Here is an 18,868-nt window from a genome sequence, read left to right as displayed (position 1 = left end):
TATTTTTTTACAAATTAAAAAGCATAAAACATTCTAAACTGTCTGAATAAAAAAAAACATTAATACTTTAGTATAGCTTAATAATCCCAGTTGCATCTTTTTATTTAGACTATGACAACAGCATTAATATTAACAACAGACAAAATAAATTTACAAAATTTAATGTTTTCAAATGGAGAACAGAAATAAATGACAATGGAGTTTATCAACTCACCATAAATAACTTTAAAACTGCTTTTTATTTTTAAACAACTTTATAAAACTGGTTTATTTGTTTAATAGGCCGAAGAGAATTGCACCATCTGGAAATAGGCTAGGGGTGGAAAAATCACAGGGTACCTCACGATACGATACACGACTCACGATACTGATAATTTCACAATAGAACAATTCTGCGATAGTTAATATATTGCTAGGCAATCCTATAGTGATACTTCACGATATCTGTCTAATCATTAGGCCTGTCACAATAATCAATATTTCGACTTATCGCACAATGTACATGACCACAGTCATTTTTGGAGACGCAATATATTGCCTATTATGTTAACATAATAATGAATGTCACCAACATTTTGCCAGTCATCTTGTCTGTTCTCCGTGTCGAAGGTGAAAGCGGGGCGCGGGCAGTTCCTTCATACAAAGAGTGGTCATCAACAGGTGGGAAAATGGCGTCATTTGAGGCGTTATAATGTTTTCCTGACAACTACAGTGAATTTGAAAGAATAAGTCCAAATGCACTCGATTTCGAAGCCGAAATTCACTGTTCCGGAGCAAATATAAATGTCACAGCGCAAAATGGTGCACACTAAAATAGATTTAGCAGCAGATATGTCGTGTTGAGGCATCTGTGTCTTTGTTCATATGGACATCTGACTGCTAAACAGGGTTAGTGTTTTCAGTAGTAGTGTCTAGGGGTGTGACGGTTAGTATATAACCGTGAGACCGGCGGTTATAGTTAAACACCGTCATTAGAACTCTATAACCGCCAAAACCGTGTTATTAAAATATTTTTTACAAACATAAAAAAAAAATTAAAAAAAATTAAATTTTTAGATAGGATCATAATATGCGCAATACATCGGGAGACATGGTTTTTACCACTTAATGAAGTTTTGTTTTGTAAATCGTCAGAAATGATTTTTACCACTTCATATACATTTTGCTTTGTAAGCCTTTCCTTAAAGCGAATTTCGTTTTGTACAAATTGTACCGTAATTTTAATAAATGTTTCATCAACCAATTGCATGTATTTAATAATATAGCAGACAATATAATAACCGTGACATGGAGGAGCCGGCGCGCCGCGTTCACTTGCATTGCGTTGTGAACTAGAGCGCATCTCATTGTAAATGAATGAAACTATGCCTATGCCTCATGCATTAGCATTAAATATCTTTGCTACATCCTTTCTAGACGGGTGCGGCTTTGAGAAATCTTGGAGATCTCCCTAATAAACGGAGGTCTGAAATATCTGCCCCTTTACCGATCAGAGCGCGCGCTGACACGGAGTTAACCCGCTATCTCCAAGAAGAACCAATTGACTCTACGGCTAATCCACTAGCATGGTGGGGAGACACGCTATCCGCTCTTAGCAAAATTGGCACGTAAATACATGTGTATTTGTGCTACAAGCACAGCATCAGAGCGAGTTTTTAGCACTGCGGGTAACATAGCTACCCCTGTCAGATCGTCACTAAAACCGAGTAAAGTGAACATGTTGATGTTCCTGTCACGGAACTTTGAAGTCGAAAAAGATTAGGAATTTAAAATGTCATTGCACTTTTTTTGTTTCCTGTATTTAGTTAGTTTAATTAAGGTATTATCACAACAATCGTTGTTCGACTTTTTTTTTTCTTTGATAAAGGTATGTAGATTTTATCATTTGTAATTTAGGCCTACTCATTCATTTTTATGCAGCTCTTATATAATTTAAGCAGCCTACGTTTTTAAAAGGATTTGTTTAGTGTGTGTGATTTATTTAAAACAAAGCATGTTCATTGCTTTTTTTTTTTTTAAGGATTAAAAAAAAACCCCGACGGTTATGTTACGAACCGTCACATTTGACTCACATCATAACCGTCATCACCAATTCTGAAACCGGCACACCCCTAGTAGTGTCAGTGTGCACCCTTATTTTACAGAGAAAAGAATAATGCAAAAATATGTAAATGGAAAATCTCCATAAGTTCCCCTGCTACTTGTTACTTTGCTGTTTTTTTTTTCTTTTTTAAAAATGTTTATTCAGTATTTATTCAAGTTTTTTTATTTCGTATATTTAATTTCCATGATCTAAATACCGCAGTGTTTCCCCTGTCATATTATTGATATATTATCTTATCATATCCTTCCTGGCCGCCCCTGGATATTCACAATACTGCAGTGCTCATTAGGCCAAGCTTGACCTGCCACAGGTTTTTGCCCTTTTATATGCATATGACGGTGTGATTATATTCATAATAAATCCTTAAATAAAACCAGTACCGGTATTCGCTGATAGTCCGCTGCTTTAAAACGCTCCTGTGAGTGTTTGTGTTAGTGCTCTGTGAAGAGCATCAAAGGTTTCTATTTACGTGTTTTTGCAGCGTTGAGCTTTGTAGCCTATTACAGATCTGTTGAGCGTGAACGCAGTGGCCATTCAGATACTTTTAAGTTAAGCCGCGTTTCCACCGCGAGAACTTTCCCCGGGAACTAGGAACTTTGGGGTGGTACTCGGTGTGTTTACACCGCAGGAACCAGGGTCTAAATGAAGTTCCGGGTAAATATTTCCCCCTCCGATAGTCCCTGCTGGCGAGGTAGTACTTTTTCAAAGTTCAGGAACTTTCGGGGGTGGGACTTGTGCGCTGAACATGCTGATTGGTTGTGTTTACGCCGCATTTTGATTGGATGACTCCACGCAACATTCTATTTTAACCGCCATTTTTAAAAATTATTGTGGTTCTTCATGCAGTAAGAGTTGTCTGTCTGTCTGGCGTCTGCAAATATGGAATAAAAAAAAACAAAAACACACAGCTGGACCGACGACGAGGTTCAGGCTTTAGGCCTATAGTGTAACAGGAACTTTTCTGCGCGTTCGTCCCAGCCATCTCAGCCGGACAGTCAATGTCCGCATCGTCTAATTTTATAGCATTACGAGCTTTATGAACACACTTTAGTATCAGTGCTCGTCTCTTTTCTGCCATTTTGTTAATTACCTCGTTAGTAAACAAATACATCACAAACGACTGCAGCACAGTTTGAATCTCCTCCATACTTATTATAAATGTGGCGTTCAAAACTTATTACTGTCTGTCGCAGACTAGGAGGAGCAGTCGTGCGCAGTTTATAATCTTCCCGGTACTTTAGACCGCGGTGTAAACGCAGAAAGCAACCGGTCTGGGGCAAAAAAAGTTCCTGGGACAAATTGTTCCGTGTAATTTCGGTGGAAACGCAGCATTAGTCAGAATAGTTAAAAAAATGCTTGGTCAACTACTTTTTATGCACAGCGGACATCATGATCAACAACAAATCAAAACACATTCCTGATAATAAGCATAAACCGGCGGGCTCAAGCAGAATTTAGAACTCCAGAGATGGCCTATTCTCAGTCAGTGAAATGTGCGCAATGGTGCCCTTTCTTCGGCTGACAGTCTATCAGCAGCATCTTGATTTTCCCCATACAGACATCACATGCTTCTTCACTGCCAGCTTAACAAACACCCTCTTTTTCTCTCTCTCTGACACTCTGTGAAGGGAGAGAACTGTTACAAAGGCACAGACTTGATCATTTTTCCATATCCTCCTTATCCTATCCTCCCCTTATCCTATCATATCTTGTCATATCCTTCCTCCTCTACTGCCTGCTGCAAGACTGCTGAAGAGCATTTAAAAGGTGTTTTGTGTTAAGCAGACAGTAGTATTTTCTGTTACTTTGACTCAAACATTGTATACCTGACTGTACAATATGCCTGATTGCACAATAACATAACATCTCAAGCCATCTGGTGGAATTTAAAATAATTCTCACAGAATCAAAAATTCCTTTGGCAAGTCTATTTAAAATGAAACCACATTGCCATAGACTTTGGGCTGAGGGAGCCATCTTTCCATATTGGTAATGAGAAGCGCTTATCAACAAAAGAGAACATTTAAGGGCTTCCTGTGGTTTTTGTCGAATAAAAGTTTGATGGCTCATGATTTATATAATGAAGAAATTCAGACAGCTATAAATATTATTGTAATTTTACAGTTGTGTTGAAAAAATTAAATTATTTTATTTTTTTTGAAATATTCTATTTTATTATTTTACAGTTAATACAATAGTAATATTCCTTATTATTATATAGTAGCCAGCCATATTGTTATATAACCTTGTATACAATTTTGGGCAAATTGTGCAGCTCAACAAACAAGTACAGCAAACCTGGATTCTTTTTAAATCACATTTCACACCACAATCCCTTTTTAACAAATGTTTTTTTTTTTTTTTTCAAAAATCATGCAGCCCTAGTAGTGCTACCTAGTAGATTTAAAATACAATTTGTCTCATTGCATTTCCAGCTGCAGCTGCGCAGGCACAAGCAGAGGAACGGCGCAGTCAGGCAGGGAACAGCCCAACGCCAGCAGCTCCAGCCATCACAACGAAGAGCCAGACCAAGCCAGGTAACAAACATGATCTCAGATCTCTGTCTGTCACTGCAGGGTTTGTTTTCTGCAGACCCAGAATATTACTTGTTCTGATGACACTGAAAGCCTAAGTATTACTTAGTATTTACTTTCACAAATTTATTCACTTGAATTTATAGCGTATAGCATATTATTTTTCTGTCTTTCTTGCATACACAAGTTTTGTAGCAAAAAAGACATTTTGGGTGGAAAAAAAGGTTTCCACTGAAACAATCTTTATTCGTGTAAGAGATTTATTTTTATTTTTTTCGCACTCTTGCTTTGTGACTTCAATGTGTTGTCACATGAGTCTACACTTAAGGCCATTACACCACTGTAGCATGTCCTCACACACGCCCATGTCTCTGTGTCAATACTATATCAGGTGTGGTGAGCTCATAGCTGAATCTGTAACCTGAGCCTCATGTAAGACCATGCCAGTGGTTTATCTGCGCAACGGATACTAGTGCAATCTGCCGAGAGCTTTTCATGGCCCAGGAAGTGTTCAGATTTCACTTGATACACTAGTTGTGTGACGTTGTGTTCTGTTATGTTTTTTCAGTCATTGATGGGGCAGCTCTGAGGATAGATGACAAACTTCGAGTGGCCAAAGAAAGGAGAGAAGAGCAGGAAAAGCAACATGGTGACAAAGCAAAATATTTCACACAACAGGTGTTGGCAACCTTAGACGTGCATGCCACCATTGGCATACATAACACAACAACTATATGAAACACTGTGTTTACAAACAGTGAGATGGTCATTTGCATAATTTATTCATGGTGAGGTGGAAGCATCCAAAGAAAAACACAGTATGTACTACATTTATTTTGCATGGTGATGCACAGTGATTAAAAATAAAAAAGGCCCTTCATGTCAACAAGTTTGCCAAACCCTGCGCATAGTTAGACATAATTAACTCTCTTACATTTTAACAAATCATGTTAACACACCCTGTGTGGCCCATTCAGCGGCCCGTGAGACTCAGCTCCTGGAGCGAGAGCGCAAGACCCGGCTGCAGGTAGAGCGTCAGATGGAGGAGAGACAGAAGAAGTTTGAAGAGCAGCGCAGGAAGGAGGAACAAAGGAGAGCTGCAGTGGAGGAGAAAAGAAAACAGAAATTAGAGGAAGAAAAGGTAAACTGTATGTTTGTTACCCATGTTTTGTGTTTTTTTTAAAGGATTGAATAATTTTATTCAGTAGGGGTGGGCGATATACCGGTAGACACGATAAACTGGTAGACATTTGTCAACCAGTAGAGATTTTGAACTATTGTCTCTGGCAAATAACTGCATTATAGTTTAAAAACGAATGATTTTAAACCATAGAAGCTAAATAAGGAAAGAGAACTCATTTTGTATGTGCACGCTGTCTGAGAGAGTGTTTCTGAGCGCTGTCTTAGAGATGCGTCCACATGAAACTTCTGCTCATATAGCGTGAGTACTGAACTGAGATCTTTTGACCGCATTATTGGGCTTGATGCGGTCAAATACACACACTTATTTTTTTCCATTTCAGTCGGTGTCAATATTTATTTTCCAGAGTAAGCTACCTTTTAATTTAGACCCCCTTGAAATCCATGTTATTTTCCCCTAAATTCTGTTTAGTTTTTTCTGGATTCCATAAAGTTTTATGATCTAATCATCAAAAAGGGTGTGTAATTAAATTAATAAATAGAACTTTAACAATATAATCAATCTTTTCAAATGAAATCAAATGAAAATATAATAATAAATGTACAACTAAACATTGCATTTTTATTTTTTATCAAATAAGATGCTGCACAACAGAACTGTATGCATTAAATCATGAGTGAAACATATCTTTGTATATTTTAAAAAGCATTATATTACTATCAATGCTTAAATAATTACATTTTAGTATACAAAAGTAATATATTTCATAATTTCTTCAAGTTAAACTAGACTTTTATTTTGACGTTTTGTTGTGAAAATCTTTCAGTTTCAGCATGTATTTGACAGTAGTTTTTCTCAAATGAAAAGGTAAAAGTTTGATTAATCCATGTCCTTTTTTAAAATAATAATCTTCATCGCGAAGGTGCGACACCTTATTTCTGCATTTGTGTTCTAATGTCCCATGGCGATTTTCGCAACCGAACCCCACAGCAATGCAACTTGTTAAATTATTGGATGTTGTTTACTTGTAGCATATTCAGTGCCTTGTAGTGCTACTAGTGACAAGGCGTATGATAGGCTGTTTATGTTCCAGGGAGGGACGCATACGCTTGAGGGTTGTTCATGCATCCAAACTTGCTGTGGTTTCATGTCTATTTACATTTTAATGCATTTTAAGGGATAGTTCACCCAAAAAATATTCTGTCATCATTTACTTACCCTCGTGTCGTTCCAAACCCGTAAGACCTTCTACGTTTATTTAAATAGCACATTTCCTACACAATGGTAATGCAAAGTGCTTTACATAGAAAAGGAATTAAAATAATCACACAAGATGCATAAGAAATCAAAATAACTGAAGAATTCTGAAGGATCATGTGACTCTGAAAACTGGAGTAATGATCCTGAACATTCAGCTTTGCCATCACAGAAATACATTTAACTTTCAAATATATTCAAATAGAAATGTATTTTAAATTGTAACAATATTCCACAATATTACTATTTTACTGTTTACTTTTGAATACATGAACCTCCTACTGCAATGTTAAAATGCCAAAGAGGCTTTTCCTAAAGGCTGTATAATCCTATACACGGAGTGTAATATTTTAAAGCCATGCTAAATGCCAAGTCTGAACCCAAACCAGCCTAATTATAAAGGACACCCTTAAGATGTCAATGATTTTAATGCCCTGCTTGTTATTTTTGGGTGTGATGGCATCATTAACACTCTTAAATGGATGAAATGAAACAGGTGATTTTGTTAGTCTTGCAGTCACACAGCAGGAGCCGTGTGCACTATTCAGTACCTGACATGCAAAAGAGCCTGGAATCATGGACTTTGTTTTAGCATTAACACCCACACCTTTGACATGGTCCACTGCTGCACAGCTCCGAGGACGTATCATGGCTCCATTTGTCTAACAAAGTGTGTGTGTGTAGGAACACTATGAGGCTGTGATGAGACGTACCCTGGAGCGCAGCCAGCGAGTAGAACAGAGACAGAAGAGATGGTCCTGGGGTGGACTTTCAGACTCTGACAACAAAAATGGTACGAGTGCTTTTCCTAAATGCCAAAACATCAGAAGTAATACGTGATAATACATTCAACAGCCTTTGTTCACTGATTCCCCCACAGTCTGCCCAAGTGGCTTCTGACTTATAAATCTATGAAAAATCATCTTTTGACAATCTTTATTGCTCTGAATTGATGTTTAAGGTAAAGTGTGACATTTTTGCATCACTAGCTACATCAAATTTGCTAAAATAATGCCTCAAACGTACATATGTCATTGGTCAAATTACACACTTCACCTTTTACAAGTCATGTTAGTTTGTTCATCAGTGATTTTGCGCAACACTACTTGGGGATGGAAATCTCATGTTGTCAGCTGCGTTTTTCCACTTCTCTCACTCTCTCCATGGAGAGAGAGTCCGTTTCCAATAGCGACCTGTCTGTCCCTGCCCCTCCCACAGGACAGAGTGACAGTGGCTCCAGCTCCTCCCTGATTGCTATAGTAATCTCCCCTGCTTCTCCAGCCTCCAAGCCACCCAGGAATCAGACGTCACAAGGTGGTTTATACTGTTTGCCTGCCCATGGCGTGACTTGACACAAACTTGCCCGCTCATCGTCTTTGCTCATTCGTGCACTAATCTGACTGGGGCTGTACTTTTGTGTTTTTTCATTCACTCACTCAGTTTTTTTTATAATAAAATATTTTCTTCACTTACCAGGGATTGTAACAAAGAGTGTTCTCTCCAAAGCACCTACCTTGGTTCCGGGGATGCATGTTGCTTTAAGTTTTATCTGATTTCCCCCTTTTATCCAGATGTAATGACTGTTTGAATGTTTACTAACATTGTGTCATGCCTGCCTTTTAAGGTTCGCTGCAGTTACAAATTTTGCACAATACTTCTAATTTATCCCATTATTTATATATATATATATATATTATAAAATGTTATGTATGTGCATGTTACAGACATGACTTCAGGTATAGCTATTCTTAAATTAGCTTACTCTAATTTTGTCTGTCCAGGTGTTACCCCATCCTTAAAATGTAGATGAACCAGCTTTGTATTAGAGTAATTAACAAAAGCTTAGCACGTGCAAACCCCTGTAACACTAATTCCACTCCCTGTCTGTCTCTGTCTGTGTGCGTAATTACCCTCCCCTGTAGATAAGCGCTCTTCCTCTACTACGAACCTGAAACAGACTGACTCAGTCATCAGCAAGCGTCTCTCCTCATCCTCTGCCACCCTCATTAATTCTCCTGATAAAAGTAAGTGTCCTCCCTGCCCTCTCCTGCCTTTTCCTTATCCTTTTGATACATGAGCATGAGTACATACTCGTTAATGCTGGTCATGTGTACTAAGCAGATTTAATGACAAGTCATGTCTCACACAGGTGCCTCTCCCTGTGGTTCACTTGGTGATTTTCATTTTATTATGTTATTTAAATGCAAATTTACAGCATTGTGTTTGTTTGAATGGGCCATAAGTGTTTTTGCCATCTCGGCAGCTTATGATTCTTGCAGACATGCTGTTTCTCCCCACAGTTTCCTTTTCCTCTAACAGGAGCAGCTAGCCATGACTCAGGCGGTTTCACAACAGACACTGTTTGTGTTGGAGTCACCTTTTCATTTCCTTCCACTACATTTTAGTGTGGTGCCAACTTTTGTGTTGATTTTAGATTTGTGTGGATGTGTGTGTTTTATCTTTGAAGTCTGTCTTCAGTCCCTCCTGAGTGAAACCCATGTTCTCGATTCTGGAGCTGAGCTCTTTTTTGTCCCTCAGGTGCGAAGCGGAGAAGTTCATCTTTGAACCGGTTGCCTAGCAATGGTCCACAGGCCAGTAAAGAAGCTCATAAGCAGACTCAGGTGGAAAAGACAGGTGCCAAACTACCAGTGCTGTTCTTCTTTTAAAGGATTAGACAGAAATAAAAATTAACTTTATTTACCCACCCTCATGTCGTGCTCAACCTTAATTATTTTCTTCTGTGAAATACAAAAGAAAGAATTTACCATGTTTTTTTTGCCCCAATCAATTATATGAATGTGGGCTGGAGCTTTCAAGCTTCAAGAAAGGAACATTAGCATCATGAAAGTATCAGTAATTTCTTTTAATTTCTTCTTTTGTTTTCCAAAGAAGAAAGAAAGTCATATGGGTTTGAAGCGGTGAGTAATATGATTATAATATGATGGGTGAACTATCCCTTTAACATATTTCTGCACACAGCCCAGCGAACAATCTCAGGATTGTTTAATCTTAATGAAATAAAAATGTGTTGGTCTGTATTTGCTTACTTTAGCTCAGCAGTTTAGCAGCATAGACAAGGAGCTTGCACAGACATTCGTAATCATGCACCTCTTAAACATTTACAGTCACTATTCTCTAAATCACTGAAACCTACTGTAAATAGAACCACAATTATAAAGCAGAATCTAGCTGCATTGTCCTCATCAAATACGCATTTCCTCATTCACCGCAAATAGCACTTAAAAACTGAGACAGAAGAGGCCCTGCTTCCTGATTGATTCTAACGCTGCCCTGTCCACTCTGTCTGTAGGCCCAATCCCGAAGAAGCGAAGCTCTTCCCTCTCTCGAGTGGGGGCTAAAACACAGCCCGCCACCAAACCAGAGATATCCACAGCAGATGAATCAGGTGCTTAAGTCCCAACCGGGACATTTCACATGTGCCTGTTCGCCGTTTACTAATAAATGAGCGCAAACCTTTTCCGCTTCTATGGTCCATCTTGCTCTTGTTTGATCTGCAGCCAGCAGAACATGACATTGGGTTAAAAAGGTTGCATGGGGTTCAAAGGATTGGTTTGTGGTTATAAACGTGCTGCGTTATTTGCTTGATTCGCCCTTCTACTTGTGCGTCAAATCATTATGCATCCAGAAACATAACAATCCGCAAATGTTGATGCTCTTTTGTCCATAAATCGGTTTGTGCTTGCTGCTGCCTTGAGCTTAACCTCTCTTTGTTGCTTCGTTCTCTCAGGGAGTTCTCGCTAACTGACCTACTCACCAGGAATGGGCTCTTTGTGTATGTTAATACAATGTGTTTTTGTTCATGTGAACATTGTGTTGTTTTTCTTCCCATATGACACTAACCAATGAGTTTGGCCCCTGGTGCCATGTCTGTTTTCAGTGTGTGTGAGTGTGTCTGTTGCAGAGTGTTGACTGGTTTTACAGGAAGGCTTTTTCTTGTGCTGTATTTATTTCTAGATATCATGTTTGCAGGACATTTTTAAACTCCTGGTTATATAGTCACTCTTGAAAACTAAATGACCTACTGAATGGTGTTGTGATGGACCATTTTAGAGTTTGCCCATTAGTGCATACTTGTTTAGGTAGACACCAGCCTTCTCTATTCTGAAAGCACTTCCTCATTTCTGAGCTCACTTAGCCACATCATCAAAAGCTTCACAGCCTCAACCTCTCCATCTCCAACCCTCTCCATTACTTGGAGTGAATCAATACAGTGCCACGGGGAAAAGGAAATTAATGGATCATTTAAAAGAGACATAAGCCCCCGGTTTCACAAACAAGGCTTAAGCTAGTCCCAGACTAAAACGCATGTTTGCGCTGTTTTAACTGAAAGCAACTTGAACTGACATATCTTAAAATAACTCAGGCCCATTGTTTTGTCTCAAGATGCAGACCTGTAATGTTATTTTTTTCCCAAAGACATGTTTATAAAATCTACTTAAATGTCCTAATTGGAGTAAGGCCTAATCCTAGCTTAATCTAAGCCCTGTCTGTGAAACCAGGCTTAAGTTTTTAGAATCAGACTGAGCTTTATTGCCAGGTATGTTTACATATACAAGGAATTTGTCTTGGTTTTATTTTTTATTTTACCTTTATTTAACCAGATGATCTCATTGAGATTTAAAACCTCTTTTGCAAGAGAGACCTGGCCAAAATGGCAGCATACTAACAACTTGGTGACAGAAGCTTTTACAGCACATACAGAATGACAGTGACAAGACACCGATAATAAAAGTATATCGAACTATAAAACTACACAATATACAATATAGATAATAGACAATTATCTGTTACAGTCTGTAATAAACAGACTGTACATACACATATTGTCTATTTTGTATATTACTCCTTCATATTTCGTTTTTTTCCCAACTGAATTTGTAACTCGGGTTACAAACATAGATTTCATGACAGCAAGAGCTTTTTGAGCCTTTTAGCATGTTATGCCACAGTTTTGCCTTGTACAAAGCAAACTATCAAATTAGGCAAATATTTGTTTCCCCTACATTCTCTAAAACTGCAGTTGAGACCAGACTGAAATCAAATGCTGACCTTTTCTAAATACTAAATTTGATGTATACCTCAAATTTAAAAAGCCTGACTGCAAGCATTTGACTCGTCTGATGGATCTCAAAAAGCTCTTCAAGTTACTCTTTAGTCCTGGCTTTATGTTTCCCTTTTTTGTTTTCACCTCCACTTCCACAGCCCTGGTCCTGCTCCCAATCACCTCTCCCATATCCCACTAATATTCTTTTTGTCTCTCCAGCATTGAGAGTCTCACCTTGATTGCATCAGCCGTCCACGGTTTACATTTGAACCACAATCACTTTTCTCTTTGGTTTTTGTGTTAATTCTTGCATTTTAAATCACATTGGTGTCATTCCTCTCTCCTTCCTTCTTTGTGTTTATTCCTCAACCTCTTTTTTCTTTTCCCTTTTGTCTGCTCTGTTTTCCGTGTCTGTTTGGGCTCACCGTGTCTATAGCTCGCCGCTCATTGGCCGCACCCGTGGACAGCGGCGTCCTCAGTCGGCTGCTCACACCCACCCAGGCCTCGCTAGCTAGAAGCAAGAGTGCCGTGGCCCTGTCTGCCGAAGGAGGCGATGCCCAAGGTAACACTAGAGAGAAAGGGAGACCCAGCTCGTACCAGAACCCTCCACTTGTGTGTAGATATAAGACGCTCTGCAGGGGTGCTTGGTTGCCGTGTTATGTTGGGCATGGGCATGCTGCAGTTTTTTAATGTGGCTTGAATCACATGCATCAAGTTTTACACACACATAAACAAATTTGGCAATGTTAAATGTACAGGCTTAGCCGTCTTTTCTAGAGATGCACAGAAATGTTTTATTATAGCACTTTTTTACCAAAATGCCATTTAATTGTTTTATGTCCGTCGAAAGGTTAAATGTATTGGAACATGTAACAGAAACTATTATGTTAACCAAAGCAGTGTGTGTGAGAATTGAATGTAGATACCATCTGATGATATTATCGGAAATAAGATAGCATTTACAGTTGACGAGGCACGTGCACCTTCTTTGCGTGATTCACATAGAGAAATCCAGACAGATAAGCGTGACTGCACAACAATTCCAACTTCTAAGTAATGCCATAATGTATACAGATGGACAAAATACTCTATTATGTATTAGTTCAAGCATTCGATGTCTGAAGTCACTCGAATGTTTTCATTTCGGTGCATCACTAGTCTTTACCCTTGTCTCAATCTCTAAAAGACACACATGCACACGCCGACATTTGCAAGGTGTTCCAGGGCTATTGCTGAGGGATCTTTTGTAAGCTGATTAGCCGAGCGGTTCTGTGTGTGAGAGGGAATGAGTGGAGTGAATCTGCGCCCTGCTGTTGCTACTTCAATCCCCAGCTGATCCACACACGGTCCCTGCAGACCAGCAGCGTCACCCTAAACAACATCTTTAGTTTCCAACGCTACCAAACTCACTTTAAATTCCCAGCAACCTGTAAAGGTTGAAGTTCATATGTGTAACTTGTTTGACAGGGTTTGATGTTGACAAGATGCTATCAGCATTGCTGAGTCTTATAGTATCTGAACTGCATTATTGGTTTCTTAATATAGACCAAGAGATGATTATGAATCAGCAGCTTATGGATCAATTAACTTTATAGGCTTTCCATGATGCTAACAGTCAGAGTTAATTACAATGGGTGGAGATTATCCCAGAAATCTCACTGTCACAGCAGACCCAGGTCAGCCCTTACTGCTCACCTCACTTTACCTTGGCTTCACCAACAGATACTGCTGGGCATCCCTTGATCAGTTACCGTCTCTATAGAGCACAACAAGGGCCAACCGCATTTTCATGTCTTTGATTTCAAAAGTATTTTTCCCATTTGTTTTCTTTCTAGGGATTTAAAAAAAAACATTCTAAGCCATTAACTAAATCAACCAGCTTAACGATGAAGCACAACATTACAAACTTGAATTTGAAGGGAAAAAGTATTTGAAAACGGAAAAAACAAAGGTACAAGCAATCGTGCCAGAATGATGGTTTAATATGAAACCATTTACTTATTATCAGTAATTTATAACTAATTATCTAGTGTATATGGTACAATTTGCATTTGTAAATTCATAATCATCCATATTAACAGTGATTTCTATGGGTGTCTGTTTAGGATTCATGAGTAGTGTTGTTCATTGAGAATTTAGCTATTCAACTTTTTTTCTACAATATTCAAATTCTTTTTTGCAGAAACATGCTATTGCTTGGCAACCTCTAAGCTCATCATAGGTCTGTGTTGAGAGATATGTTATTATCAATTTATCTTTGGAGAAATGAATGGGATTTTTACTTTGGGGACCAACTGGGATGTGCTCCTAGGACTGTCACTAGAGGGGTGAATTTCAACCGTTGTATGTGAATGTTGTAGATGGTGAAAAGGCGTTTTAACATTAGATTTGGAATTATGTAGATGTAATGCTGTGATGTCCTGTATGTGGCTATAAGGAGAGAATGAGTGAGTGAATGTTGTTCAATTTACGATATTGGTGAGCTGACTAAAACTGCAGCCTAAAGTGCTCGCTTGGTGTAGGCGGAGGTGTGCTTTAGCGTATTGGTGGCCAGTGTGTTGTCTGTCCAAGATGCTGTCTGTCCCCTGCCATGTTTCTCTCTGTCTCAAACCCACCAATCCACCAGTCTTCCTGAGGCCATCAGTGCTTATCAGTTCCCCATCAACCAGTATGACTGATCTAACATACACCAATGTTTTGTGCTTTTATCATCCCTCTCCCCTTCTCTTTCTCTTTACCCCTCTTTCTGTCCCTATCTTTGCTTTGCTCACCCACTCGGCTGCTTGTGACGTGCCTTCCCTCCTGTCCCCGGCTGTGCACCACTGACTGTGTCCTTTACCAGAGTCTCACCTGTGTCCTCGTTCAGCATCTGCCAGCCCCATGCAGCCCCCGGCCCGCGGAGCCTTACGCAGTCGCAGCAGCGACCGAAAGAAAGGCCCGTCTACTTCTGTGTCTGCGGATGCCATTTCCAGTATGACACAGGTGAGCAGATGATTCAAACTTCTACATGGAAATGGATTAAATTGTTATTTTTCTTTTCTTTTTTATCTCAGATGGAAATGTGTTTGAGTTGGTCTTACCAAATAGTAAGAAATTGTTACATTTTCATTTTAAAAGTTTTTTTTTAAAAAGTCTCTTATGCTCACCCAGGCTGCATTTATTTAATAAACAGATTACAGTAAAAACAGTGATACTGTGAAATATTATTATAATTTAAAATAAAATAACTGTTTTCTATTCAAGTATATATTATAATGTAATTTTGCATTTTACCTGGTAAATGTCTTGCTGACACTTTTGATCAAATGCAGCCTCACTGAATAAAAGGATTAATTTATTGAAAAAAAAAAAATATATATATGTAATCTTACTGACCCCAAACTTTTGAACAGTTGTGTACCTTGCAATGAAAAATTGTAGGGCTGTTAAACGATTAATCGCATCCAAAATAAAGTTAGTGTTTATATAATAAATTTGTGTGTACTGTGTATAATTATTTTATATATATAAATACACACATGCTTGTATATATTTAAGAGATATTTGCATGTATATACTGTACATAGATTTATATATAATTTATATTATATATAAATATAAATATTTTATATATAAATAACACATTTTTCTTAAATATATACATGCACATGTGTGTGTTTATATACAAAATAATTATACACAGTACACACATTTATTATGTAAACAAACTTTTATTTTGGATGCGATTAATCGTTTAACAGCCCTACATTTTTTTATTAAATTAGAAAAATAGTAAATTGATTCATTTCACTAGTGTTTCAGATATTTAGACTACACACAAACCATTAAAGAAAAACTTATAGAAGAGCTGCATGGTGTATGTATATAATATGATCTCAAGAGTTTCCTCAATAATCTCATTACCAGGATAAGCTTAACGGAACTACAGTACTTGCGTTATCGGTGTCTTCATTAGGTGTGTTGGCCTAAAACAATATGAACTCATTCAGACATTTGTATGTCCGTATATTATGGTTTGCTTTGCAAAACAGCTTGGATTTATCCCTGACGTTAATCAGTGAGCTGTTCATTCTGAATAACACTTATCTGATCCCAGCTTAAGACCGTTCCAGCAGCAGCGTGTACTGGAGAGATAGGAAACTGGGTTACATACATGGGTTACTTTCTGACTAACTGACAAGCCCTCCTATAGTAAAACATCCAAGGTACATATTTTTTGACATGACGTGAAGGCCAAGTATGGTAACCCATACTCTGAATTTGTCCTCTGCATTTAACTCATTTAAGTTAGTGCACACACATATTAGGGGCAGTGAGTAGTGAACACACATACACACTGCAAACCGTATTCTGTGCAAGTGTGCAGATGCTCATGCTTGGCCAAGGCATTGGAAGTCCTGTTGTACATATTTAATCTATTATTGCATTACTGTGGCTGTAACAAATCTCAGTACACAAAGGAGCAAAAGAGTAACCTTCTAATGTTTTTGCCATTTAACCAATGAGTTATTTCGGTAGCGTGTTATAAATTTGTCAAACATTTAAGTAACTTACTCAGCCTCATTAGGGTTGTCTTCAAACTGCTGGTTCATTATGACCGAAGTTGACACTACGCTGCACCGGTGACCCTCTGACGTGATCCATGGTCTCCTGAGACTGGCGGTTATCTTACAATCAGATATAAACTCCATGTGACAGTCTGATCCCTCATATAGAGGTTTGGAAATGCCCACATCAGTGATTCATTCAGACACAGTTAATTTGTAGCGCTGCCCTGCATATAATGAACGCTAAGCGAGCTTGAGTGTGTGTGTCCCAGAGAGAAAGGAGGGCTTGCATTGGCATATTCACTGGAGAAATGTAAATTGAAACGGACATGTTTCCCTCTGATGGTCATACTGTGTGTGCGCTGTAGCTTCTCCAATGGCTTGGTCTTATAGCTCACTAAATCTGATCTGTTTGATAATCATTTGGAGAGTTTGTCTAGAGTCAGAGCTTGAAATATGGTGAACTCATTCCAAGCTTCTACACGTTGTTCATGTGGAAGGTTTTCCAGTAAAAGACATCATGAGCCTGTCCCACATTTAGTGCATTTGTCACATTGACACCCTGAGCACGTGGACAGAAGATTAAAAATAGATTGTTTACTCCGGTCTTGTTCAAATTGATGATAGCAGTAAAATCCTAGCTGCAATTGAGTGATATATACACCTTGCTTTGATTTAGCCTGAACAGTGATTGATCACTACGTAGTGAGCAAAGTGCCTTTCAGATGTGGGGATCTTCTGTTTAGTCCAATAGTCTCATACCACAAAATTTCAATTTTAAAATTAGTTTTAGGGTTTTGCTCATTTTGTCATGTTTTTGCATTTGTAACAGCAGAAAGGTGAGAAGAAGCGTTTCACGTCACCAGTAGGAAAACGCCCTGCCTCGCCCTCCAGTCGTCACCGATCCCCGTCTCCTGCTCCCGCTGCTAACACCACCTCAAGAGCGCCCTCACCTGGAGCAGCCAAGTAAGACCCCCCCATCAGTTTTAGCCTGCATTGGTTACACTCTAAACTGATAGTTTGATTTCAGACCTTTTCATTCTGCTGCTCAAATTGCATCTCCTATTGTCTATAGTACAAGCCCATATTTGTAATTTCTCTTTTAATTTGTCTCCTTCAGACAGAGTCCACGCTTCCGCCCTCCTTCCCCCAGTGGCTTGAAACAGCGTCCTCCATCTCCTCAGCCCTCTGCCGCATCCAAACCTCCACCCATCCAGAAACCTGCCCTAACCCCCACCGGCCCACCCACCCTTCGCAGGAGGGATTCCAAGCCAAAAGATATGTCTCCCATTATGCCTGTCACCCCACAGTCTCCAGAAACCAGCCCGACACCCACACCCAAGACCAAAGAGGGTGAGTGAACTCAAACACACAAGTATAGAGAAACAGTGAGATGAAAATCTAAGGGGAATTTTCAAATTGTGATTTCCATGTCTGGAAATTTCATCGAAATGCTAAAGTAAATCTAATAACTTGGTTGTGGGCTGGCACTACAGAGTTCTTTTAGCATGACTTTCTTGTTTCAACTTAAGTTATCATTAAAAAAAAAATCCCCTATGCAGAAAATGTATTGGATTTTTACTTTCAGAACTAAATGCCTTCTCTGACGTGTTAGATTTTAAATTCTAACATTTGTGGAATTTAGTTGACATTTTTTTCAGGACCAATGGGAGATTTTCAAACTGTAATGATACATTTAAAACGTGTAAAGTTTATCACCAGTGTGTAATATGTAACATGTCTGCTAAACAAAGTTTGAATTAAGCATTTAGAGTTGAATTAATTGTAAAAAATAATTGTCCAATATGGAGTGTGAAGGATTTCGGTACAGTACTGCTTTTCAAGCTCTGTAATTAACGTTCCTTTCAATACATATAAGATCCTCTGCCAAGTGTTTTAGTAATGACTTTAAAAGAGATTTATTTCATCATCTACTATTCAAAATGAATTAAGCTTTAAAAAGGTTTCAGTTTAACCACTTCCTGTCTTGCCAAATGTCTGGCTAAAACAAAGCCTTTGAGTTATTACAGCAGCAAACCAGCACAGTTTGTGTGATGAACTGTCGTCTTAGATACGTACTATCAAGGTCAAGAACTGCTGGGGTTACGGAGTTTGTATACAGTGCTGGGCTGTATCATCCTTGAGACACAGTGCCCTCTGCTGGAAACATATCACTAATCATGTCTTTAAGAGTCACTTTACCTCTTTATTGTGTATTAC

The 18,868-nt window shown here is 38.6% G+C and overlaps 1 protein-coding gene across 14 annotated transcripts in view; it reads left to right on the top strand.

Moving 5' to 3' along the window:
- Positions 1-18,868, top strand: part of map7d3 (MAP7 domain containing 3) — a 40,724-nt gene that overhangs the window by 16,325 nt on the left and 5,531 nt on the right. For 2 of the 14 annotated variants that reach the window (XM_079630964.1, XM_079630958.1), the window contains exons 2-13: positions 4,540-4,641; positions 5,207-5,287; positions 5,616-5,779; positions 7,721-7,829; positions 8,255-8,350; positions 8,959-9,060; positions 9,575-9,670; positions 10,347-10,442; positions 12,538-12,663; positions 14,944-15,083; positions 17,481-17,614; positions 17,769-18,001. In XM_079630964.1, coding sequence (XP_079487090.1) covers positions 4,540-4,641; positions 5,207-5,287; positions 5,616-5,779; positions 7,721-7,829; positions 8,255-8,350; positions 8,959-9,060; positions 9,575-9,670; positions 10,347-10,442; positions 12,538-12,663; positions 14,944-15,083; positions 17,481-17,614; positions 17,769-18,001 — 1,479 coding nt within the window. The remainder of the gene's footprint in view (positions 1-4,539; positions 4,642-5,206; positions 5,288-5,615; positions 5,780-7,720; positions 7,830-8,254; positions 8,351-8,958; positions 9,061-9,574; positions 9,671-10,346; positions 10,443-12,537; positions 12,664-14,943; positions 15,084-17,480; positions 17,615-17,768; positions 18,002-18,868) is intronic. The other 12 variants (XM_079630959.1, XM_079630971.1, XM_079630965.1 and 9 more) reach the window with 11 other exon arrangements.

This window comes from Phoxinus phoxinus (assembly GCF_949152265.1).
Source record: "Phoxinus phoxinus genome assembly, chromosome: 12".
Classification (NCBI taxonomy): Eukaryota; Metazoa; Chordata; class Actinopteri; order Cypriniformes; family Leuciscidae; genus Phoxinus; species Phoxinus phoxinus.
Note: the sequence above shows the minus strand (reverse complement) of the source record. Positions and strands in the feature narration are given on the sequence as shown.